This window comes from Gadus morhua, chromosome 4 (genome assembly GCF_902167405.1).
Source record: "Gadus morhua chromosome 4, gadMor3.0, whole genome shotgun sequence".
Lineage (NCBI taxonomy): Eukaryota > Metazoa > Chordata > Actinopteri > Gadiformes > Gadidae > Gadus > Gadus morhua.
In genome coordinates, this window is record NC_044051.1 from 21,300,391 (window position 1) to 21,327,356 (window position 26,966).

Here is a 26,966-nt window from a genome sequence, read left to right on the forward strand (position 1 = left end):
CACACACACACACTCACACTCACACTCACACACACACACACACACACACACACACACACACACAATACCCAACCCAAACAAAACCAGCAAAAACATGACACGGCAACATTGCCCAATGTTGTCACAATGGACATGGGACAACGGCAGAGGACATGTTTATTTCCAAATCTCTGCAAGGATTGGTTAAATTATTCACCCACGTAAACACGTTTACGTAACACCTACTGTTACCAATGGTCCATCGTAACAAATCGCCTGCTCGGCATGCCATGCATATATGGATTAAGCTTTGAAGGGGACGCAAAACACAGCTTTGGCAACGCTGTTGAACGCTGATTGGCTGTCATCACGCGTTTGCTGCCGAAAAGTTGAAATATTTCAACTCGAGCAGCATTTGATGCGCCGCAAAATACGTGAACGCGCCTGCAGCGCGGGCACGGGCGTGCTGCGCTGCAAATCAAATCTTGCCGCGCCGCAAATCAAATTTTGCTGCCGGTTTTCTCGGCAGCAAGTGGTCCGGCAGCAAACCTGCAACGCGTCTCTACATTCACTTTGAATGGGATCGTGCTGCGAGGCATCTTTTTGCATCTTTTGGTGTGAACGCAGGGCAGACTCGAGCATGCGTTGACAGGTTGACGCAATGTTAACAGAGTTACTATTGGCCGAAAATTAAAGCAGGGGGTGGGCTGAACATAATGCGCCTGTTTAATTGGCTTTCATTTAGTTATTTAGGTGCGAGATGTGAAGGTAAAGCCTGAGGGAGTTTGACGTAATGTAAAAGCAGAGTTTTCATTGGTTTAACGTTACGCCGACGGGAGTAATAACGACCGGCCCAAATTTTTTTCCATAAATACCGGCATGTTTATGTTGTAACAACAAGCTCTTCACGGACCCCCTGGCAACGCGCCACGGACCCCACTTTGAGAACCGAGGCACTAAAGGACAAACGCATGCGCTCTGCCTTGCGCTGGCTGCGGCAGATGAGTGTGTTTCGTACGTGTTCGCGGAAGTCCTCCGAGATAAAGTAGTAGACGAAGGGGTCGATGCAGCTGTTGAGGCTGGCCAGGCACAGGGTGATGATGTAGAAGTTGTAGCTGGTGTTACTTATCTGGGCAAGCAGGAGGCTGTAGTGCACCAGCAGCATGATGTTACTGGGACTGAAGCACACCAGGAACATGACCAGCACGGTGATGATCAGCAGCACTGCCTTGTGTCGTATCTTGGCGATGGCCTTGTCCGTCATGGAGCTCCGCAGGGCCTTGAGCATCAGCACGTAGGCCACCACGCACACCGCCGCCGGCACTACGAATCCCAGGATGCCCATGGTCAGGAAGTAGCCGGCCGCCAACTCCCTCTGGCTACGAAGGGTGACGTCATGGCACGTAACGATGTCCATGTTGCTGACCCTCACCGTCTGGTCGTACAGGAAGAGGGGCGTGGTTAGGACCCAGACCGCCAGCCAGATCAACACGGAGACGGCCACGCTCACAGTGTTGTCCCTTCGTTGCCGGGACAATGGCTGGATGACACCCCAGTAGCGCTGAAGGCTGATGCAGGCAATGAAGGCGGTGGAGCAGTACATGTTGGCGTAGAAGAACCCCACCAGGACCTTGCACAGACCCTCGCCGTAGATCCAGTTATTGCCGTTTAAGTGGTAGGTGATCTTCAGAGGGATCCAGATGACAAAGAGCAGGTCACACAGCGCCAGGTTGGCCATGAAGATGGAGGACGGGTTCTTCTTCTTAGTCCGGAATAGAAACACCCAGAGGGCCAGAGCGTTGGCAGGCAGACCCACGACAAATACGATGATGTAGACGATGGGGAGGAAGACTGTGGTCAGCGGACTCTTCAAGACCGTTTCATCTCCGACGCTGATGGTCACACTTCTGACGCTGATGATCACACTTCCGACGCTGATATTCACACTTCTGTTGTTTGCATTCTTCTCCTTCTCGATGCCAACAAAGCCTCGACCGTCGTCTGGAATGAAATACAAAGAAAGTATTACTGTGTCCAACTGAAAGTTCCACTTTAAAACACATATTCAATGCCTCAGGTCAACTTTCACTTTTTAGGTGAATGCTCCTTCCATAATCTTTCAGCTAGAGACTCCATTCTAATTTTAAAATGTTTAGATTAGCTTGGAATCGTGCGCTTCAATTCAAAACAGATATATATTTTTAAGTAGAGCCTTCAAATTGGACGGCTTGACTTTAGAGTTACCGTCATGTTTTGTATTTATTTTTTTGCCATTATTGTTTTATAAAACAATAACAAACATTAACACATTTCTCCTACAGGGGATTGATAAAGTTCTATCTATTGAACAGAAAGATACACTTGGTCATACTTTACACACTTTACCGCAGCATTGGCCTACTGAATGCCACAGATTTATTTTAAGCATTGGACTGAATAACACATAAGTATATAAATATAATATATATTTTTGCACGTTTGCAACGTTTAAAAGTTCATGGAAAAGTATAGCCTCAACATGTGTTGCTTAGGCCAATATCCTTTTGAGGCAGTGATTCCGAATATTAGTGTTAAGGGCCAATAATGCTTACTATCAGAGCCCGTCTACGAAGAGCCTGGGCATTTCCTATACGCCCCATTGTACCGATCTTGGTTGTAGTTCCATTAGACATCCACTGGGGGTGATCGCGGGCGAGTCCGGATTGAATGCGAGTCTATGGGGCTGGACGGCTAAATATGTCTCTTTCACCTGCTTGTCGTTGAAATATCGCAAATTTTATTGTAGATTCCGCAAGTTCAATATAGATTATAGTTCAAAAGTCTAATGAATGAGTACTTATGTCCTTTCGATTTCTTACAGTTTGGGCCGTTGTTGGCCGTACACGCTAGCATTCTGCTAATGAATGCTGATTGGTCAGCAACGTTGCCTATAAGTCGCCATTTGGTCATGGCAACATTACCTCCTGGCAACGTTGTGCTAGACCCGGCGGACGGAGATGCCATGGGCCTGGTGGAATCTGCCCTATCAGTTCACTCCCAGCTTACACGTGACATGGGAAATTCGATGGCTGCTGCAGTGTTGTGCCGTCGGCAGGTGTGGCTTGCGCAGACCTCTCTGCCAGAGGCCATCAGGACGGAGCTGCTCAATCTCCCTGTGGCGCCTGGGCATGTTTTTCATCCGGAGTCCCAGGCGGTGTTGAACCGCACTGAACGTGCTGCAGCGTCTAGGGAGGCGGTCCAGCGCATATGTATTAGAACAGGGCTAGCCGCTAACCAAGCGCCAAGGGGTAAGCCCAGGCAACAGCGGCCCAGCTGGCCTTCACGGACAGCTGGTAACTTTCGGGACCGGCCTGTTCAGGCGGCATACCAAGGCCCAGCCCGAGATCCTCATTCCAGAGGGAGACGGGGACAGAGACCGAGTAGGAGCAAGTACGCAGGCCGCCGCGGCGGTGCTGCATAGCGGTCAGGGGCTGCCTGTCGGATGCCCTTCCCAGTTGTCTCGGATCTCCTGGGAGGGGATCGTGCCAGACCCTTGGGTTGTGGCAACAGTAGCCCGTGGGTACCGGCTACAATTTCAACGGCGGCCCCCGGCTTTTTTAGGGGTCAAGGTAACACCTGTAAGATACCCAATTTTAAAGTCAGTGCTCGACAAGGAGGTCCAGGAGCTACTTTTAAAAGGTGCCATAGCAGAGGTACCACTCAGCGCACAGCAAGTTGGGTTTTATACCAAATATTTTATTGTGCCCAAAAAGGACAGCGGTCAGCGGCCTGTTCTCGATCTAAGGCCCCTGAATCAGTACCTCAAGGTGTTGCCATCCAAAATGGTCCACACCGCAGTGGTGATAAGGTCAATTCAGCGGGGAGAGTGGTTTACGTCTCTGGACTTAAAGGACGCCTATTTCCATGTCCCAATCTGCCCGGAACACAGGCCATACCTCCGGTTTGCCTTCCAGGGCAGGGCGTTCCAGTTCCAGGTCCTCCTCTTCAGCCTCTCACTGGCCCCAAGAGTTTTCAGCCGAGTGGTCTCCGCCGCACTAGCCCCACTACAGGCACGGGGATTGAAAATACTCCCGTACCTGGACGACTGGCTTATATGCGCCCCCTCTCGAGAGCAGGTAGTGCGCGACACCAATACGTTGTTGGCCCACATCCAGTTCTTAGGCTTTACAGTCAACTGGAAGAAGAGCAATGTGCATCCCCGTCAACAGGCAGTGTTCCTGGGGATTCTCTTCGATCAGCCAGTATGAAAGCGTCTCTCACTGGTCGGAGAGCGTACAGCTTGATCGAGACCCTGAGGCATTCTCGGCTGGGCAAGCTGGTTACCGCCAACAGAGCCCAGAGACTGCTGGCTTTGATGGCTGCAGCAGCTGTAGTGGTTCCACTTGGTCTGCTGAGGTCTCGGCCCTTCCAGTGCTGGTTCAATGCTTTCCAACTCCACCCAAGAGACGACAGCCAGGTCAAGCGGCGTGTCTCTCGAGCTTGCATTTGGGCCCTGCGTCCTTGGAGGAACAGGGAGTTCCTGCTCAGAGGTGTCCCCCTGGGGGGTCTTCCACACAGGAGACAGGTCATCTCGACAGATACATCCCTAACAGGGTGGGGGGCTGTCTGGGAAGGACGTTCGGTAAGGGGCATTTGGCAACCTCCATGGACGTCAGAGCATATAAATGTCCTCGAACTGAAGGCCATTCACCTCGCCCTTCAGCGATTCCTGCCAGCGATACAGCGCAACCACGTTCTGGTGAGATCGGACAACACCTCAGCGGTGTATCATGTCAATCACCAGGGGGGGACAAAGTCCCAGAGATGCCTTCAGGTGACGGAGGAACAACTGACGTGGGCATGGCCTCGACTTGCCTCAGTAAGGGGCCGACATGCTCTCCAGGACAGGACCACTCCCGGGAGAGTGGAGACTTCACACAGACGTTGCGCTACGAGGTTGCGCAAGTGGATCTGTTTGCGTCAGCGGAAACAACCCACTGCCCAGAGTGGTACTCTCTGAGGGGGCAGGGGGGCAGTTTGGGCCTGGATGCTCTATCACAAGTGTGGCCGACAGGCTTGTTGTACGCTTTTCCTCCGATCCCTCTCATCCCTCAGGTTCTGCAGAGGATCAAGGAGGGCCAACACACAGTCCTGCTGGTCGCCCCACGTTGGCCAGCGAGACCCTGGTTTTCAGATCTGCTCCAGCTACTGCAGGGTCAGCCATGGCAATTGCCGAGCAGGGCAGACCTGCTGGCACAAGCAGGTGGACAGATATGGCATCCGAACCCGGTCGCCCTGTGCCTTTGGGTTTGGCCAGTACAGAGCCCGTCACTGAGCGTTTAGATGCGTCTGTTCGGGAGACACTCGACAACGCTATGGCTCCATCTACTAGAGCCAGCTATGCGCTCAGATGGAGAAATTTCTCAGGCTGGTGCCAGAGTATGGATATTGAGCCAGCAGCGGCTTGCCCTGTGCCTCACGTGCTGCGTTTCTTGCAGTCCCAGCTGGACCAAGGCAAGGCGGTTAGTACTGTGAAAGTCTACGCTTCTGCCATTTCTGCTTTCCACCAGGGCACGAACAACGGGCCTCTCGGGAGGCATCCCTTGGTGGGCCAGTTCTTAAAGGGAGCACGCCGTTTGCGCCCAGCCCGTACCCTACGGGCACCAGGCTGGGACCTTCCGATGGTTTTAGCATCACTCACTGAAGCTCCGTACGAGCCCATTGCGGATGCCGATCTACGCCCTTTGTCACTTAAAACCGCATTCCTTTTAGCCCTCTGCTCAGCAAGACGGGTTGGGGAGCTGTGTGCCCTCTCTGTCAGTGACGATTGCCTCAGGTGGAGGGAAGGTGGCACCAGTGTGTCACAGTGGCCAAATCCAGCCTTCCTGCCAAAGTTTGTTAATAGGCAGTCCATCAATCAGGTTTTGGAGGTGGATGCGTTTCAGCCCGCCTCTGCCTCACAGGCAGAGCAGGAGGGGTTGCTCACTTTGTACCCAGTGAGGGCCTTGAGAGCTTACCTGACCCATACACAGCCACTAAGGGGAGCACACTCCGAACTTTCCGTCTGCTACGGGGCAGCAAAGAGGGGCTTACCTCTTTCAAAGCAGAGGCTGTCCCATTGGCTAGTAGACGTTATTTCCAATGCCTACAAAGCGAGCGGGATGCAAGTTCCGCCTGGTTTAAGGGCTCATTCAACCAGAAGTATGGCAACATCCTGGGCTGCCCTTAGGGGAGTGCCAGCGGACGACATCTGTGCAGCAGCCTCATGGTCTACGCCATGCACGTTCGCAAGATTATATAGGGTGGATGTAACTCGCCCGGCTTCGGTCGGCAATGCCGCCCTCATGTCCATGACCGAGCGAGGTTTTTAATTTTACTTTTTAACAATTTGAGCAACACGTTCCTCGCGACCATTTTGGTATTAGTCATCCCTTTTAGACCGTAGTGACGGTCACAGTGAGGTCGATACAGATCGTAAGTTACGGATGTAACTATGGATCTGTGAGACCGATGACCGTCACTATCTTCTGTCGCTCAGAACAGCCTGAGGCGATCAAGGTAGGAGAACGACCCGGTAGCAATCCATGCTATTTACAAGCGCTGGATGTTCTGCTTCCGGAGGTCATGGGCATGACGTTTTTTGACATATGGTTTCGGTGATAGGCAGAACGATGTACTCATTCCCTTTTTAGACCGTAGTGACGGCCATCCCTCGGTCTCACAGATCCATAATTACATCCGTAACTTACGTTGCCATCAAGTAAAATAAATACGTTGCTGCAACGTAGTGGTTTGGTCATTTGCTTACGTTGCCGCTTGGTACTGTTAAAAACGTTGCAGCGACGTAGTGGTGTTGTCATTTGCTTACGTTGCCGCTTGGTAACGCAAGTAATGTCGCGGCAACGTAGTGGTGTGGTCATTTGCTAACGTTGCCACTTTTAACGCAAGTAATGTCGCGGCGACGTAGTGGTGTGGTCATTTGCTTACCCTGATGTCAAACTTCAGAATTACACAGGCTGTTTGTGTCCAGCACAAAGGTTAGCTTCAATCAGAAAATGTCACCACTTGTATTGTTTATTTACTACTTAGTGATGACTCAATTCCCACAGCAAATATTTGTGCTCAACTAGGATTAATGTTGACCATCCAGAACTACATAACAATTCTCATTGCCACAAACTCTGATCCAGTTGAAAAATAGAAATGAAATATATTCATATACTGCATTGATGAATCACTTATTTTAAATGCATATACAGGGACCAAATCATGACAAATGTTAACACAACATTTTAAGTAAACTTCATGCGTTTCACGGATTCAAGTGAAAAAAACCACATTGAAGGTATAAATTGTTCAACCAGGACAGCGCATAAAGGGCAAGGCCTTGGAGAGGCTGACGTGGAGAGTATAGCTAAAACAGTGACTGCTAATCAGAATCCAATCCAAACTAATGTTATTGCTGTCTAGTGCAATTTTAAGTTAATTGTATAATAATTCCACAGAACCAATATGTTGTATGGAATTGCATGAGAAAATAACCACACATTATAACACCAGTTTAAATATTATAATTAAATTATTGCATTTAACAAATTATTCAATCAAAAAGTCATTAAGTGGTCCCAATCCAACATCAGTTCATGCGTGAACTTCCATGTGCTGGCTGCACACAAACACAATACAGCCAAATGAGAATATGACTAGTTAACCGCAGGACTACATTGATCCCCTGGCAAAACGACTAGCCGTCATCTCCCAATTAAAACAGTGATTCCCATGTGATTCACAAGGTATAAAATGGACAGGGAAACACATATAGACCCCAAAGGTAATTGCCCCCCGGTTTTCGATCAAGCTGAAGTTGTCCTTAAGCTGCAGAGAGGCTGGCTCAACTGTTGATGCCGAGTCAGTGTTGTGAAGATGTCCTGTTGATTCCGGATGTCTCCCAAATGGCGTCTTCAGTTCGGTCCCTGGAAAAAGAAAAAATGTAAGTATTTAATACTTTCTGTTCACACACACGTATCTTATACTGAGGAACAGTTGGATAACACATCAAGCAAAATGAAAAAGTGTTCGAGGACAGCTATACAAGAACAATTGTGTCTGGTTTACCGAGTTTCACCAAATCGGTCTTGATTTTATGCCAGTAGCTCACAGCTATGAGGAGCGACAGCTACAAGTAATCTCCATGCCCTCTGCAGCCTGTGCAATACTTGACACAGAGAAGACCAAACATTGTTAATGCAAATTTCCTTTTCGATATAACATTTGATTAAGAGTCGATTGTCTATGCTTACCTAAATCTTATTTTGCTTTAAAAAAAAGTCGATGGCACCATTTCCACACTTTTTTTTACAGTTTGTTGTAATTCTATTGTTATAATTTGTGACACCATTAAAAGCACATGAAAAAAATGATAACACTAAAACATGACCTGTGGTAATCGTAAGTTACAGAAAGCTGCCTTTAAGATTTGTATACAGTATGACACAGGAAATAAGAATCTCTATGTCAACGTTTCATTTTAATTTTAATATTTATATTTAAACAGTACTTTGCAATATGATGGTCTATTCTGTGTGGTTGAATTGAACCAAAACGAAATTGAATAACAGAATGCCCAAAAGTGACGCAAAAGGAACAATTGAATAGAAACAAGGTTGAAACGCTGGCTCAAATCCTCTGGTTCTGTCCCTTGCCGTTTACTCACTGTTGGTATGCCATAAAAACCAAATGATGATTTTGTATTGCTGTTAGAACAGCAATACAAAACTTATTTCCCAGAATCTGGGAAATAATTTGTGCAAGAAATACCACTGGCAAGGTAGCGCATGACGCGTTAGTCAACCATAGGGCACCCGCAAATGCGATGGCGTTTATAGAACTATAGAACCAGGCCTCAGAGGTCTCCTGCGATAGAGACGGTTAAATACCAAGTACTCCCAAAGTTAGAGCTCATGAAATAAAGACGGTTAAATACCAAGTACTTCCAAATTTGCCTTTGTTGGTTTTGAGACAGAAGAGAAAGAGATAGAAGACAGAAGAAATTCTTAAAACAATTACTAGAATTATTAATTATTAGGTAAGGTAAGTCAATTGTAAGTAGCTATTTATTTTCAATGTTTGTATTTTTAATTTTAGTAGTATAGACTATTCTGATATCGATAACATTCGATAAATCTTAAATTAGCTATAGTACTATCATGACAACGATATCCAGGCGTTAGCTAATGAGCCAATAGCTAATGCACTAGCTGGTTAAACACTAATGTAACTCAAATGATATGTGCTTATAGGTGTAATAGAATTGTATGATCACGTGTAAATGACGTACCCGGATATACGTTGTTACGGGGCACGCATGCGCGGACGCGGACCGAAAGTAAAGACGTTGATTTAACTTGGACCGATGTGTGGACGTCTTTTACTATAAGTAACCGAATACTTTACATGGTGTCAGAAGTAGTTCGAGCCGACGATGCCGAAGTTTAATCCGCCGGACAGTTTCTGTTTCGAGAGACCTGCAGAATGGAGCGATTGGAAGAAACGCTTCATGCGGTATCGAACGGCTACGAAGCTGGATCAAGAGGACGGAGGGGTACAGGTCCGCCTTAGGCGGGGAAGCAGAGAACATATTCGGGTCTTTCCATTTTGATGAAGAAGATGACGGAGAGGATTTTGAGGTAGTAATGGGCAAATTTGATGCTTACTTTATACCGAAATGGAATGTCATCCACGAGAGGGCTTGCTCTTACCAACGTGTGCAGCGTGCGGGGGAGAAGGTGGAGATTTTTATTTGCGCCCTTTATGAACTTTCTGAGCATTGCGAATTCGGAGTTACTCGTGAAGAGCACATTAGGGACCAGTTTGTGGTGGGCATCAGGGACAAAGAACTCTCCCGGAAACTGCAGCTTATCTCAAATCTCACGTTAGAGATGACAGTTCAGGAGGCTCGTCAACAGGAGAAGGTGAAAGCTCAGGTTAGCCAGCAAGGTGAGGCCGCTGCATGCGCTGTAGAGGAGGTCGCGCGGAGCTTTAGCAAATTCAAAACGGACGAACGGCGAAATAACGAAACGGACCAACAACGCAGACGCAGCGAACGGGGTAAGACATGTAACAGATGTGGGAAAATGACGCACAAGATTCAATAACATTGTCCTGCAATTAAGTCCACATGCAACAAGTGCAAGAAGATTGGGCACTGGGAAGAATGTTCAAAAGTAAAATGGTAGTGAATGAAGTCAGTGAGCATAAAGAAAATGCAGCTTACTTTCTAGGCTCAGTAAAATGCACATCCTCAAGCAGTGGCGGGCAATGGACAGTAAAGTTCAATATCTGCCACACGCCAGTTAGTTTTAAAATAGACACTGGAGCGGATGTGTGCATTATGAGTGAAGAGACTTTCAAAAGTCTCAGCCAAGTGACTGAACTACACCCAGCAAAGGCCATGCTGTGTAGTCCAGGCGGGCGATTGAACTGCATTGGCCAATTCACAGCGAACGTGTGGCACAAGGACAAAAAGTACTCATTCAGAGTCTAGGTAGTTGGAGGAGAGAGTGTGAGCAACATGCTTAGCAGAGCGGCGGCACAGAAAATGGGGCTTGTGAAGAGGATTTGTCAGGTCCGTGGCTCCGGAGAAGAGTTCGGCCTGCTAAAAAAAAATAGCGCCCAAGGAGGATGCCCAACCCTATGCTGTCCACACTGCCCGCAGAGTCCCCATTCCCCTCATGAAGTCTGTTAAGCTGGAGCTGGACAGAATGGAGACCAAAGGCGTCATAGAAAGGGTGACGGAGCCCACGGAGTGGTGCGCTCCCATGGTGCCCGCTCCTAAGAAATCAGGACAGGTGCGTATCTGCGTTGACCTACGAAAATTAAACAAGGCCGTTAAGAGGGAGAGGCAGATACCGCTAGACAAGGATAGTCAGAGTCTGACAACCTTTATCACACCATTTGCCAGGTACTGTTTCAAACGACTCCCATTTGGGATATCTAGCGCACCCGAAACTTTTCAGAGAAAGATGGTGGAAACACTGGAAGGCCTACCAGGGACAGCTGTTTACATGGACGACATCATAGTGCATGGAAAAGATATGACCCAGCATGACGAACGTCTACAGCAGGTCATGGAGCGCCTGGAGACAGCTGGGCTGGGAAACCCTCCCCACGGCAGACGCGTTGTCCAGGAGCCCAGAAGGAGATGCGCAGGATGGAGGCGACACCAACATTGATGTTGAGTGCTACGTAGCATCCATCATCAACAACATGCCGGCTACAGAGGGGAGAATGGACAGTATCAGAGCTGCCACAGTTGTTGATGACACACTACAAGCTGTGACCAGATACATACAGTCCGGGTGGCCTGATCACGTAGGTAAGACACACCCAACGGTTAGAGAGTTCTTCCCCATGAGAAACGAGCTGTCCGTCCACCAGGGCCTGGTGATTAGGGGCAATAGGATAGTAATCCCAGAGACATTGAGAGCAGACATGTTAGAACGTATCCATGATGGTCATCAGGGACTGACTAAATGCCGAGACAGAGCTAACTCTGCCGTCTGGTGGCCGGGTATATCAGCTCACATCAAGCAGAAAGTCTCAGCCTGCCAGCCTTGTCAGGAACGAAGGAGAGCTCAGTCCAAAGAGCCTTTGATCTCCACACCGCTCCCGGACAGGCCATGGAAAAAAGAATTGGCATGGACTTATGCGAGTACAACAAACAGAACTATTTAGTCATCTCTGACTACTATTCACGGTTTATTGAGATTCTCCATATGCCCACAACCACTACCGTCCAAGTAGTCACAAAACTGAAAGCTACTTTTGCCCGCTATGGGGTAGCAGACAAAGTGGTCAGTGACAATGGCCCACAGTTTTCGAGTGAAGAGTTCAAACAACTGGCCCGTGAATTGGACTTCGCACACGTCACATCGAGCCCACACCATCCTCAAGGCAACGGGCACGCCGAAAGAGCGGTGCAAATAGCAAAAGGGATCCTGAGACAAAAGGATCCTCTCCTGGCACTGATGTGCTACAGATCTACTCCGTGCAGCAGCACTGGGGTAAGCCCAGCAGAACTCTTAATGGGCCGCAAGATTCGAACCACTCTGCCTACCCTTGAAAGCAACCTACAACCCAGACGGCCTAACAAGCAGAGTATTGCAGCCAAGGACGCATCAGAGAAGAGGAAACAAACCTACTACTACAACCAACGCCACGGAGTGAGGAACCTTCCAAAACTAAGGGCAGGGGACCACGTCCTCACCAGACTGGACCATCAAAAGTCCTGGGTCACCCCGGCTGTGGTGACTGGCGAGAGCATCAGACCGAGATCCTACCTTGTGGAGACGGAGCAGGGAGCCAGACTTCGCTGCAACCGTCGTCATCTTCAGGTGGTGCCCAGGGTGAGATCTACAGCATCGGGTACACTGGGTCCTCCACCAGAGCAGCCGTCCAGTGACCCGGGGAGAAGCCCTACAACGGTTGACACTAGCATGGGCGCAGTTGCTGATGGCCTGACTCAGGTCAGGCAGGGTCAGTAGACCAGTTCAGAGACTGGACTTGTGAGCGTTCGTGTCACTTGACACTAGGAAAGAAAGAAAAAGATTTCCGGAAATGTGTATCATACAGTGCACTGTGATACATGAGATTGGTAATATTGCATTGAGTTCAAACAATGAAAAGTGTTCCATCTTTAATGTGAAAAGAGTTCCAGAAATGTATATCATACAGTGCACTGTGATACATGAGATTGGTAATATTGCATTGAGTTCCAACATTGAGAAGTGTTTCATCTTTAATGTGAAAAGAGTTCCAGAAATGTCTATCATACCGTGTCGGAATGTATTGGTTGGTTTTACATTGAGTTCCAGAAGGCCATACACATTTTCCTAGTTTGGTAATAGAATTAACAGAATAGTGCTTTAATAATCCTTAAGTGATGTTCCTAGCCAATGTTGATAATTTCAGTGTTAAGGTCGTAAGAATCTCAAGGGGGAGATGTAATAGAATTGTATGATCACGTGTAAATTACGTACCCGGATATACGGGGCACGCATGCGCGGACGCGGACCGAAAGTAAAGACGTTGATTTAACTTGGACCGATGTGTGGACGTCTTTTATTATAAGTAACCGAATACTTTACAATAGGCGGAGGCAAATTACACTTAACACCCAAGTCTAGTAATTGTTTAATTCAACACCACGAAGTATGATGAAGACAGTAAGAATACTGCAAACTTTAGCAGGCTACTTGGCTAACTCAACAGGCTGACGGGGATATCGGCCTTGCTATAAAATGCCATTGTGAGCCAGCTGTAGCTTCTGTAACTTGATGTCACATTTAACCTTTCATTCAGAGTAGATTATAATTTAATGGGCTTTTACAGTTTTAAGATTGCATTAATTTCGCTTGCCTTTGGATGTGCAATGACAACCTGCTAATATCGACGAAATCGGGCGGGAATCAACAAAGATGTCGCGTGCAGTCCCAACATTGCATTTATCTGTTAACTATAATGCTGTTGCACAAGCTTGCAATGGTAGTGCTAGCACTACAAGGCGCGAAAAATCTACTTTGTCTAAACAAAGGATAGCTTCATACCGTAGCTTTCCGTTCCTCGCCTTGTCTTCTTTTACTCGTCAAGCAGGGTGTTCTGCCAATTTCTGCTACCCATCATATTGTGCTACCTACTTTGTTCCGCGCATGCGCATGATTACGCTATTTATCCGTGGTTTGGTATAAAATACACATACTGTACCCCTGAAATCTCCAATAAAGGTGTTATAATAATACAGTATCAAATTATGCTCTGCATATTCTTACCGTGTACATGGAGTGAGTAGTGGTGTACAACAACGTGATTCTGTAGTGGGAGCATCGTTTGATAGAGGCAGTTGGACTATAGATTAAATACGCTTCCTGACACATAAGAATATGGGGAGCATAATTTGATGCTGTATTAAAACTTCTTTATTGGAGATTTCAGGGGTACAATGGATTTTACAATTTTACACGTCATCATGCGCCTGCGCAGAACCATTAGGTACTGAATCTGATAGGTAGCATTTAGCACTGGTGTTGTACCAAACTGCAAGAATTTCAAAAGCATTTGGTTAGCTATGTGTCTCTCTGTCTGCAGACTAAATGCCACCAATGGTAATCTTAACTTACCTTATTGAGGATTTCAAGCGAAAACGACCACGTATCACTGTGGTCTGGGTCTCAACCGTGAAGTGTTCGCGGGAATGGGAGGAAATGAGCCTAGCAGCCCCATCGTAGATTACACGGGAGGCTGCTGTGAATCAAGAGGCGAGATCTAAATCAACTGCTGTAGTTCAAATGACTCTGTACTCAATTGGATAGTCCTTCAACCAATCAGACCAACGATCAAAAAGCTGCTTGCCGTCGCTTCCCTGTCCTTATTGGGTTAAACCAGCCAATAGCGCGCCAGGGGGTGATTGGCTCCAGTAAAACTGCATCGAAAACAGAAAGAAATGTAATGCTCCACTCAAATACAAATCCCCCCCACCCGCTTATCTACCCACTTATTTATTTATCTAAGATCACAGAAAATACATAAAAGCTAGAAATATGAACGAGTACGCGATTGACGCTTGTGTGACGTCATGTTCTAAAAAATGAAACAAAAATCGACCAGTGATCTTGACATCACTTGTTGTCAGTCAAGTTTAAAGAAATCCACCAATCACTATAATAGGCTAATAATAGTAACACCTGGCCCAATGTTTTCTAGGACCTTTCAGTTTTGATTTAAGATGAATTTACACATTCCCATCTTCTTTACCTGCACAAAACCTAGGCCTAGTCCTGTACTGTTTCACACACTGCATGTATCATGAACTGTACCGTTTAAAACAATTACATTCATTTCCTATACATTTCTTTTTGCATCATAGATCATTCCCTCCAGTCCCTGTTGACCTCATTCTTGTCAGGTATGTATAAAAAGCCTTGTCAGCCTTAAAAAGTCAATTCAGAACAAAGATTCACAATGCAACGTAACAAAACCGTTGCAGATAGAGGTTGCAGCAGTGTGAATTGAACGTTGCAAGTCGTCGTAAGACAGTTGACATGTTGAATTGCAGTTACAAGGTTTTAGAACACCTTTACTTCAGTGTTGATGACGTCTTGCCATTAACGTCAGTCAAGTCCAGCAGAGGCTTCACGATGATTAGGAGAGTAGAAGAAAAGACGTATCCACTTTGCGTGAGGAACACTACTCTTTGCAAAACATCAGTCGCGTAACAAGTATGCTAATAAAATCACATAACCTTTTGGCTAAAGCTTTATTGGTTAACTTCACCAGCAGGCTAGTTAGTAAAAGTGAGTGGTATTGTAAAGTGAGAGTAAAGTAAAGTGAGAGGTTGCATGGGTGTAAACCCTTCTGAATTGTGGTATCTGTGTGGTAAAATATTGCCGGTTTGTAGGATTTTGCATGTATTTTTCTTCGCAAATCTTTGGTCTGAAGCCTGCTTTTGCATCCCAAATCTTTGGTCTGAAGCCTGCTATAAGACAGTTTATGGCTAGATTATATTGAAACCAATCACACGTTAGAGTATGGTAGGCAGAGGTCCAATTCTTATTTTATTTTGAATCGCGGCGAATGCTGTGAGGTCATAGAGGAGAGGGATGGAAGCCAGCTGTGCCGTGTACACCAGCACCCAGATCCACTTTTCAGTGTCCCTTGTGACTCCTCATTAATCCGAGTGCTGAAATACAAGAACAATGACACTGTTTTGAGATGGATCCTGTGATGGAAAATCTACATGTTGTTACATTTTTGGTCTAGCTATGAACTTAAGTTTTGTTACTATTTTGTGTGATGCATATATTGCCTGCCTTCTCTCTCCTTGTGGGTCATCTAAAGCGTGAATCTTCGAGGGTCGTGTGATGCATTTTATTGCCTGCCTGCTCCTATGTTTTCGTGTGTTGTAAATCATCTTCCATGCAATCCTTTGATGTATGGGCCTGTTCCTCGACCCCCTGGCTAGCGTCAACGAAGCCAGAGGGTTAGATGGCACGGCCGCTACCCCCTCCAATGGCATCCAGGGCAGCTTCAGTTGTAAAGATAACCATCTGGTACACAAAGGCTTTTGGTTTATTGGGGGACACACCCCCTCCAGAACCCAACCGAAGTGAATAAGAACTCATTGATTCGAACACTCAATGGACTTCTCTCGAGCGTACCTTTAAGTATGAAGTAACACGCAACGAGAAGCTCCCATCTGAGGCCTCAGATTATTGTAATGTATTCCTGTTATGTTGTTTGTTGATGCATGTTGTGATGTATCTTTGTTCGTACTTTTATTACAAATATATGTGACCACTAATTGTCAACAGTATTGTGTGCTTTTTGCATCTAGATATCTCATCTGTCTTAGACGCAAACTCTGATAGAGAAATTGCCACGACAATTTGGGGGCTCGTCCGGGATACCAAACCTGAAGATCCCGTGAAAAATCCCTAGTTGTTTGCCAAGTCAGGTCTGAGGATTCGGTCTCAGTCCCAAAGCTCTACCTCGCCTCCAGGTGACTGTAACCAGACTAATGGGGTCGAGGAAAGGGTGTCTGTGGGGGATGAAGTAGGGGTATTCAGTACGGTATCCAAAGGAAAAAGAATTCGAGCAGGTGAGATCACAATACTGTTTAAAGCTTCCAAATAAAATCCGTTACAGGAACGGTATATAAATGTTTCGGTATACGTAAACTTATATCTGAACTTAGGCCTCGTTCAAGGAAACTCTGTTATAGGAACATACGGTAAAGCTCCGGTTCCGTCAATATATATATGGCTATATAGGTAACAGAAAGGGCAGCTAGAGTCTGTCGGGAACGGTAAAGGGAAACCCGTTGAAGCGCGGTTGGTGTTATATATATATAAATAATAATAATAGGCATTCATTAATAAATATGTATATACGTGTAGTAACAAGGAGGTTACGGTGATATTAGATAATAGTAACTAATAGTGTGTATGGATCTAAAAATGTATAATAGATCGGAAGAAACAGTGAAATATTGGTATAAACTGGGCTTAAACGTTTTAGCTTAAACGGTTGTTGGGGCCAGGATAGAGAAAAAAAATCAGCCAGGGACAGAGAGCGTAGAGAGTGTAGGTATTTTTAATCTCGATTTCACCCGAGATGTAGACCCGGACCTGGACTGCACCGGCGGACCGCGTGCGTCTCCCCTTCAACTCCACCGTATGACGACAACGCCCAGGCCGCCGCCCCATCATTCAACCTCTATCAAGACCTCACGGCAAAGGAGGCACCCGCTAACAGCGCAACAGGGGTTATGGCAGTCCGGCATACGTTTTCCGTGCATGGAGACCCAGTGACATTAAAAACATAGCAGAATGTCTCCCGGACCCATCTGCAGTGGGAGGGGAATCCCTCGCTACAGCCATTCTGGAAATGGCCCATCACCCATCGGCGAACCACGCCAAGTCTAACTGGGCCTACGGTGGGGTCGTATTCAAGGCGACATTCCCGGGAGAGACCAAGCTGATATAATGTTTGTGGAGGCGCCGGACGGCAAGGACGACCACAGGAAAGTGGGGAAGCACAGAGGCAGGCCTGCTTTCGTTGTGGCGTCATGGATCCTTGGTTCAACGATTCTCCCAAAAGAATCGACAAAGACAATGGAAGGGCCGGCTGGCAGTTCGCACCTTCCCTTGAACTGACTGTGAATCATCCAAGAGGCAGAGGTGGAGGGGGGCATTCGCATTGACGGGACGCAGGAGCAGGCCAGGTCCAAGGAGGAGGTATGAGCACCATAACACATAACACAACCAACACGCAAAATGGTCTCAGCGTCACAACGCACGCAAGCACCACATCCAAATGATTGTTGTATGGTTCTCACCAGCCTTACACGACCTGATCAGCTAAATGTAATATTATATATGGTTATTATATATAGTTATTATATATGGTTATAGTAAACAACGGGCTATTGTAGACAGTGGATACTCGATTTTTACAATCTATCACAACCAATTTAATGGTCAACCATATCACACAGCCATGACATGACCCCAACTGACCCAGACTAACCCCGACTAACCCCCGACTGACAACGTGACGGGGACAACAGAAGTGTATTGCCTAATATTGAAAATGCAGATTTTTATATTATGAAATTTTATTAATGTTTTATGGCCAAATTGCAAGAAGATGAATTGACGAACGTATCAGAGAGATTGGAAGAAGTATGTGTTATGGAAGGAGAAGAGATAGATGAGAACGTAAGGCAAGACAAGATAAGGAAAGGGGTGGGGAGAAAGATAACTCATCTGCATCGAGTTTTGTTGAAATAGATCCGGACCTGGACAACGCTCCTCCTTCTCCTGCTTTCAGCCCGACCAGTGGCCCAATACAGTGCTAATACCCCACGTCACGGCTCCTCTACATCAGACTTTATGAAGTTACAGACCATGGGAGGAGGCCCACCTGAAGAGCTACAGAGCGGTCTGCTGGACGACACAAGGAGACAGTCCAGCGGTGGCCTCCATGGTGCCTGTGTAGCCACAAGGAAGTGGCCTGAACAAAGAGACAAAGGAGGGTCTCAAAGACGGGAGAGACGTGGGGACAGGCACTTCAAAGGACAGCCCGTGATGCGGATGAGAGGCAGAAAGCAGAGAGAGAGGTGGAGGCGTGTCCGGGCGGATGGAGAGAAGAGCAGTGTGCGGAAAGTATCGCACTAGACACAGCATTCACGTATATTACAAGAGACGAGATCTAATGTGTAACTAGGACTGTCTATATGAGTGTGTGATAGTTTCTAAGAAGTATATCTGAAAGGTTTGAAAGTTATTAGGAAAAGTAGTTTGAAGGATCAAAGGCAAGTAGAAAAGTTGAAGGTTAAAGAAATGTTTTTAAAAAAAGTCATCCAACAGAATTGACATAGGCAACCATTGTGCGTACCATACTCGGAGTGGTGGGACAGGAGAGAGGTAGAATGGTCCCGTAGAGAACAACGTCTATGGGACAACAAGCCAATGCAACTGCAGATACAGCCCAAGGAAGGGCAACTCCACGATACATGGATTACTATCGAAGACGTGCCTGGAATTCACCAAGGTGGTTGGAATCATTCCAAGTCCTGTGGATCACAGCAAGGTAGCTAAGAGTGCTACCCGGACCCACGTCAGCCACTGCAAGCGGGCACCATCACCAACAACAAAGGTCACTTCCGACCCAACCCCCTTGAGCGTCACCCCAACACTGAAACCAGGGTGAAGTGCAAGTAACTCACCCTTGCACACACAATCACGTCAGAACCAGGCCCAAAAGACTGTCTCTGGCTTGGGGAGCGATGGGGCCAGAATCGACATCATTCAGAATGGACGCCAGCCCTGGACCACTATCTGATGGGATTGATAGTGTGATAGAAATTTAATTGTATTTTTTCCAGGTGATGTTAGGTGATTTTGTACTACCTTCTGTAAAAGCGAACGGTGGTATAAATATCTGTACTTGGAGGCCATGGTCGGACATAGTAGATTATGAACATATGCATGTTGTGATTAAGTGATAATTTTAATCCTAAAGGTTGCATCATTTTGTGATTATAAATAATCAAAGGGGGGATTGTGATGGAAAATCTACATGTTGTTACATTTTTGGTCTAGCTATGAACTTAAGTTTTGTTACTATTTTGTGTGATGCATATATTGCCTGCCTTCTCTCTCCTTGTGGGTCATCTAAAGCGTGAATCTTCGAGGGTCGCGTGATGCATTTTATTGCCTGCCTGTTCCTATGTTTTCGTGTTTTGTAAATCATCTTCCATGCAATCCTTTGATGTATGGGCCTGTTCCTCGACCCCCTGGCTAGCGTCAACGAAGCCAGAGGGTTAGATGGCACGGCCGCTACCCCCTCCAATGGCATCCAGGGCAGCTTCAGTTGTAAAGATAACCATCTGGTACACAAAGGCTTTTGGTTTATTGGGGGACACACCCCCTCCAGAACCCAACCGAAGTGAATAAGAACTCATTGATTCGAACACTCAATGGACTTCTCTCGAGCGTACCTTTAAGTATGAAGTAACACACAACGAGAAGCTCCCATCTGAGGCCTCAGATTATTGTACTGTATTCCTGTTATGTTGTTTGTTGATGCATGTTGTGATGTATCTTTGTTCGTACTTTTATTACAAATATATGTGACCACTAATTGTCAACAGTATTGTGTGCTTTTTGCATCTAAATATCTCATCTGTCTTAGACGCAAACTCTGATAGAGAAATTGCCACGACAATTCAAAGAGACAACCTGAAAAAAAAAGGCAATTAAGATACCTGTTGGGGGGAAAAAATTAAAAAAAAAATCTTCATGGCCATTCTCCATGACATTGCACTATGTTGTCATTTGCGCTCTCATCAGTGTATTATCATTGCAATTTCTTATGCACATAATTATTCTTTACTGTATCAAATTAACCCCTCTGTTCTTGATTACAGAATGTATAGTATAGTGGAGTTTTTGGGGGAAAAGACAGTTGGTATAGTGGCCAGTAATTGGATCACAAAAGAGGGAGATGTAAGTACATGCTAAAAACATTTATGTAAATCGTGTCAAAAATTCTATGCAAGTTCTGCCAAACTATTTTGTTTTCCATTTCAGAAGACATGCAGCTACTGGCCACTCCACAAGACAACACAGAGGGCAAAGGCAAAAGATCTGCACGATCCTAAAACCTGGCCAAATAGGCCAATAAAAATCTTTTCTTCAACAGGTGTGTTAATGGGCGACAAATAACAAGTGGTGAAATACAACACATTTAAAAGAGTGTAATTTCGAGCTAAAAATTCCCACAAATTGTTTTGGCCAACCTGACTGTTTAGATGATTGGGATCAGGCCGTCAGGATGAACAAGAGGGCGGAGACAAAGTCCTCTGTGGAGACAGGAAAGGAGGACAAAGGGAGGCGCATCATTGTCAAACCCCAAAAATGTATTCACAACGGTATATCTGCACATCCTTGTGTACTGTATTAACTTATTGTTAAAAGGGCAAGCAGCAATTCTCAAACAATGTGTAAACATGTAACACTGTTATTTACATTTGGCTCCTATGATTCTGTTCAGGTGAAAAGAAAACACAAAGAAATTAAACACAGAAAGAAACCAAATGCAAAAAAGGCAGAACAAGGTCCACATTTCAGGACTTTTCTTCCCCCTCTACCCCAGACAGAAACCCCAATTCCACGGCCTAGCCCACAACAACAATCTTCACCCCCTTTGACTGATGACGGTAAAGTTTTGCAAGGGAATAATGGTTAAAAACAACTACCAATAATTGTATAGAAGTCAAGAAGACACTATGGTTCGAAACAAAAACACGTAACCTAAATTCTTATCTTGTTCTTTCTGTATTTACTCTTTCTCTTATTACTCCCTTCCTTCTTCACCGGCAAGACAAGTTTTTACAGAAAATTATGGTAAAGTTATGTATGGTGATGATGACGAATGATGATGAGTCGACATAACAGTTATTCTATGAGCCAAGACAACAAAGAGTTTGGAACCAAAAAGATGACATTGAATTATTGTTTTGTGCTTTCTGCAGATGATTCGATCCCATCATCAATTGAAACGTCATTGCCTATCTCTACTAGTGACGGTAAAGTGGCAGGTGGAGAGGGTGGTTAAAAGCAGGTTATAACAGTTATCTGTCTATACTACCCCTACACATTATGCTTTTTGCACATTACTTAGGTGACCGAAGAGAAACCATGCCAATCTGGACAAAGAATATCAACGGCAATACATGCATTGCACTATATTGCACTGTATGCAAATGACACCAACTTCTACTAAATACACTCCTCTCCTCTCAACATATTTTTTTTACAGCGACATTGGAGGTTCTGCTCCGAAAGCTTGAGACAGTTGAACAGAATCAAAGAGAGGCTCTGATTCTGCTACGGGCAAATCGACGTGGGGACCCTGGGGAAGCTAGTGTCGAGTTACTGCAGGCGCAAACTCAGGCCGACCTGCAGGATCTCAAGGAGCGCCTTAAAAATAGGGATTTCACCAAAAAAATGGTAAGTGTAGTAGTGTACGAATAATTGTGAAGTGGCTTTAGGCTATAATGTACACATGCCACCAAGAGTGCCACATGGCCCTGCCATTAAGCTTTTTTCATCTTTAGTTCCCTGTTGTTAGCTAAGTAGTTGAGTAGATGAGCAGTCCATCTTCAAATACATATTAATTTGGTAACTCCACCTCAAACGAAAACACCACCACCCCATGAAAAATACAATCCAAATACTTGCCTTAACCATGGTTGTTTGATTTCCTTAGATTTCCCATCTGAGCCTAGTTGGGGGGTCCAATCCTGGGGAGTGTGTGAGGAGGGTGTTGCGCTCTGTGGCCTCAAACTTTGTTTGGAGCAGCTACAGCCTTAGGGGAAAGAAGGGGAAGATGCCACTGCTTAGCACAGCAGTGGGCAGTACCATCAAACGTAAGTCTAAATATGTGCAAGCAAATCTATTTAGCTGTTTCAGCTATTTGTCTACACTTTTTAGCTTATGTGATCTGTTTCTTCCAAAGACTCCTCATTTAGGGATGGGCATGATTAATCGACGATCGACTAATTGATCATTAAGAATTTCGTGGATGACGTAAATTTTCCATCGATAAAACTAATGCTAAAAAATATCTTCACACGGTGTGTTTTTTTTACACTTACCGTGTTGTTCAGCAGAGAAATAGTCTGCCAAAGACGTTGCCGTTGCTTAGCAACCGGACACGCTGGGGTTGATAAATTATCGGACTACTTACGGAGTGTTAAGAAAGACGTGAATCAGGCAAAAAATCCACTTTCCTTGACAGCGGTCCAGTTCGGAGTGCATAAAAGTACAGAGGGACGAACTACTGCAACTGCTGATGCCATCTCTCTAAGTTATAAAGGAGCTTCAGCCACCCCAAACCAATCTGAATAAGTGTATACATGTCGATTACAGCAGACTACACCACCTCTTCTATTCCACATGGAATTCTGAAATGTAGCCCAAAATGTATGTGTACTTCATCTGAATCTATACAATCCCATTCATTTTTAATGAGAAGGCTACTTGAGGGGCTGTTGAAATCACAAAGCAACAAGTTCCAATTTACTATCACACAAAAATAACCTCCAGAGATTAATAGCTTTCAGGAAAAATCTTTTTTGAGTGTGGGTGACACGCCTAACTTTTGATCACAAATTCAATGTAATTACAGAGGCAATCATGAAATGGAAGCCGGGTCTGGAAGAGAAGGAGGTGGAGCTTCTGATGGCAGAGGTCTTGAAACATGCCCCCTCAGCCCACTCCAAGTTTGAAGGTGAGTTTAAATGAGAGAGGCATAGGCAATCGATATCCCTCAAGATCAATTATACGAACATGCTAACAATTATCATATTTTTGTACACCACCACAACATGATATGCAGATTCATGTCCTACTCTTTAAGTTTGTTTACAAGACGTGGTCTTTCTGCAACAAGCTACAACTTCTTTGCACTTTTTGAAAACATAATAGCGCCACCGTTTCCATGCCAACACTGCTCGTTTTAACTAGTTGTTAGCCAGTCAACCAATGAAGCTTATAGCCAAAAATGCATGTAATTATGTTTGATATTGTGATTTTACCAGTTTTAGTCCACTCGGGATGGCGTCGTATATTTCAGAAAGATATGCATCGTTGGAGAATATTTTTGTATATTAGCAATTAACATACCTCCCGCAGAAGTTGCCGACTGCAGCTTGCCGAGCAGGTTTTCCAATTCACAAAAGATGGTGATCACGTGAATAGGAGATGGCGGACACCTTATAGAGCAGCGATAACACGTTCGCTAACAAAACTACGTTGCAATACAATAGGCTTTATATTTGGTTTAATCACGGTTGAGTTTTTTTAGTGTAATTTTTTTGGCAGATGAAATTAACATTACATTAACTATTTTCGTTTGGTTCGCTTAACTAAATCCCAAACAGGTCTATCGACAACTACATGTTCTACAGCTAGTTGACGAAAACGTGTTCTGCCAATATCTGCTTCCTGAATCCTATCAGATTTTGCTACCTAGTGGTTCTGCGCATGCGCATGATGACGCTACTTATCCCCGGTGTGGTTTTGGTTTAAAATACACATACTGCAGGATTAATACATTGATCAACTATCCAAACGCAAAAAAGTTCAAATTAAAGAACTAGTAAATATATTTCCCACAGAAAAGTGCTGTAGTGCAAAGTGAGGTCGAAATATTTTTTAATAAAGCCATGCACATAGTTTAAAATTGAAAGAGATGTTAAATGTCTTAAATCAAGTAAAGGGATTTGAACAGTCTGAATGGAGTAAACAATGCAAACATGCACACCATTTAAACCACTGAAACAAATAAAGTGAAGAGTTAAACAAATAGCTCATGTGATCAAGTTTGAATACATTTAACAACCTAATTATTAAAGGTTGGGTAGGTGATTTGCGAAACGCCAGCAGATTTTGAAAATACACAACTCAAATGGTCCTACCCCCTCTCCTTCAACGCTGACTCTGACTCCACCCATTCCAAGTACCTGGACGCGCAATCATGCACGAGCGCGAACAGAGATGCGCGAGAGCGAGCCAGGCTAGCGTAGGTTTTCGTTTAACAACATGGCACTACATTCAGCTGTAAGTTGCACCCAGTACCGCGGGAAGTAGGAGTGCTGGGGGTGCTGCAACACCCCCTGTCCGAGGCCCTGTCTTATCACAGAAAACGATCATTTCTAAAAACTCCGGCCAAAGTGGAGATTTCTGAAAACGCCGGTTATGTGTTGTCGTGTCAACGGGGAGAAACGGGATTTTAGGTTCTGAAGCGTCACATTATGCACCAGGAAATGCTTAACGTCATGTGAGCGCCCGCTGTACCGTATTGGTCCGAATATAAACACAAACCCCATTGTAAGACGACCTATATTTGGAAAAAAGATTTGAAGACCAGATCCGTTTTTTATGAATAAATAAATTGTATTCATTGAAATAATATACGAAAATAAAAAGGCATCGAATAAAACACTGCATTGCCACTAAACAGTAGTGCAAATAGGCCGTACTGATGTGTACACCAAAGACTATTCCTGACACTCCTCTGCCCCGCTGTGTTCGCTCTGGCTGTGGTCGCTCCGAACTGTTTCGGCCCGTGGCAAAGCGAGTCATCCTCGCTGCTGTCCAAGGCATTTTGAGACGCAGCATTTATTTAATGCTCATATGACCTAGTGCTGAAAAAAGGTTATATGAAAAAGTGCGAGGGTAGCGGTGGTGCGCTAAACTTGTTCTGTGAGCAGCTGGATGTGAACGATCGATTTTCAACTGTCCGCGCATGCACTGGTGTAATTGAGCTGCGCTGCTATACATCTTTTTTTATCAATGTAACGAGTTGCGAGTCTAGTGCAGGCTGAGTTTTTTTTTTTCCCAGCACCCCCTGCTGAGAATACGTTCTCGCTGCAATGTTTGGACCAGATGTTATAAACATTAAACGGTCACATAAATCATTACTATTTTTAGAAAATGTATGTTTGTTTCATATAATTGTATTGGAAGTCCTGGTTTTCACTAGGGTTGCCGCGGTGTGGACATTTTCACACCGAGTAATACACTCGTCTCCACACCGGTATTACCGAGTATAAACGGTATAAACTTTGAAACTAGGTCAACCGCCACACAAGCATCGGTTTTTAGACCCTTCTCGTCCTTCAGTTGCCGCCAACGTTCGAAAGCAGCGCCTAGGATTATTCTTGATTTCAGTTTTTCTCTTTCAGCGTTTTTATTATCAATTACTCTCTGAAAAAGAGTTTTCCTTCTCTTTGCTGGTGGTGGTGGTGGTGGTGGAGATGGTGGCGTCTTGTCTGCCATGGAAATTGTCTTCTACTGCTAGGTCCAAATGTGGATTAACTAGTTCCAGTAGCTACCGCAGGATAACAACAAACAGGAGCTTGCTCTGGGTCACGAGCTCTGGGTCACGAGTACTGCACGAAGGGGTCGCGCGCGGGGCGCGGGGGAGGGGGAGTGCAGTACGACCGTTTGATTGACGTACTTACTGTCCAATGCAACTCGGTGGCAATGAAAATGATTGGCTGGAGTTTTTCGAGCCCTGCCCGTTCCACAGATGATTGACTTGTTTAATTTTCATGTCAGTACTTCTAACTCAGTGGCTGTAAGCGGGTTATGATAAGGATTTCAAGTAATTTTGCAAAAATGGCCAAAAAAGCAAATCACCTATACAACCTTTAACTATGTGGTATACAAGGAACCTCTCATCTATCTCTCACACACACAAACCTCAGAAGGTCTGTGTAAAGAACACACTAAAAGCAGCAGAAAATTGGTCTTCAATGAGATTACATCACACAACACACAAAATAAGTATGTAAAAGACCAATGGTGAACACAATAAACAACTGAATTCGACCTAATTGACTTAATAACTTTTACAATACTCCTACGCGCGCAGGGACACAGCCACAGGAAACTTATGTTGGGTAGATGAGCTAAAGTAAAACAACCCGCAAAATAGTCATGCATAGCTTTCATAGCGACTTAAGGCTCTAGAACGTGCTCACGCTCGAGTCTAGCGTAACCTCGGAATAAGATTTAGTTTTGACTAAATGTACAATGACATTTGACTGAATGTAAAATGAAAATGAATGCACTCACATGTTCTCTTTTATTTGTTCTTCACAGGGTCGGATGGAACGGCAGTTGGAAGAAGTGTTTTAAATAAATAAAAATAGAATCCATTTATATTTGCAAGTGTACAGCTGTCTTGTCTTTTGAATAGGCTTGGGGTCAACATTAGCAACAGCCACCAGCCAAAATGTAGGTAAAATATTAATGTGGCTTGTAGATTTCAGACTAGATTTTGTGGGTTCTGTAAAGGGCAAATGAGGACTGCACCATGCAGATTCGCCCTAACGTCCTTGCAACGTTATGGCAACGTTATGGCAACCTTCTTGAAGA

General features: G+C 45.2%; 2 protein-coding genes across 9 annotated transcripts in view; one reads left to right on the forward strand and one right to left on the reverse strand.

The window, feature by feature from the left end:
* Positions 1–543: 543 nt before the first annotated feature.
* Positions 544–26,966, reverse strand: part of LOC115542614 (proteinase-activated receptor 2-like) — a 51,327-nt gene continuing 24,904 nt past the window's right edge. Inside the window, exon 2 of the mRNA XM_030354936.1 lies at positions 544–1,980. Within this exon, the coding sequence (XP_030210796.1) occupies positions 863–1,980 (1,118 nt within the window). The 3' untranslated portion in view covers positions 544–862. The remainder of the gene's footprint in view (positions 1,981–26,966) is intronic.
* Positions 12,432–26,764, forward strand: LOC115542615 (uncharacterized). Of its 8 annotated transcripts, XR_003976578.1 has the most exons (11): positions 16,356–17,747; positions 20,444–20,522; positions 20,607–20,718; positions 20,828–20,947; positions 21,070–21,235; positions 21,400–21,422; positions 21,551–21,639; positions 21,838–22,028; positions 22,288–22,447; positions 23,209–23,310; positions 26,691–26,764. XR_003976578.1 is itself a non-coding variant. In XM_030354937.1 (8 exons), exons 4-8 carry the CDS (start codon positions 21,451–21,453, stop codon positions 26,732–26,734), a joined length of 651 nt encoding a protein of 216 aa, XP_030210797.1. In that variant the 5' UTR covers positions 20,262–20,522; positions 20,607–20,718; positions 20,828–20,947; positions 21,070–21,450; the 3' UTR covers positions 26,735–26,764. The 8 variants fall into 8 exon arrangements, 1 of the variants encoding a protein (XP_030210797.1); XR_003976575.1 differs by having other exon boundaries at positions 21,070–21,422; XR_003976577.1 differs by having other exon boundaries at positions 21,400–21,639.

Coding starts and splice junctions, on each gene's coding strand:
- LOC115542615 (XM_030354937.1), top strand. CDS start 21,451: ATGATGATGAGTCGACATAACAGTTATTCTATGAGCCAAGACAACAAA. Junction 22,029..22,287: donor GGGATTTCACCAAAAAAATG/GTAAGTGTAGTA, acceptor TGATTTCCTTAG/ATTTCCCATCTGAGCCTAGT. Junction 22,448..23,208: donor AGTGGGCAGTACCATCAAAC/GTAAGTCTAAAT, acceptor ATGTAATTACAG/AGGCAATCATGAAATGGAAG.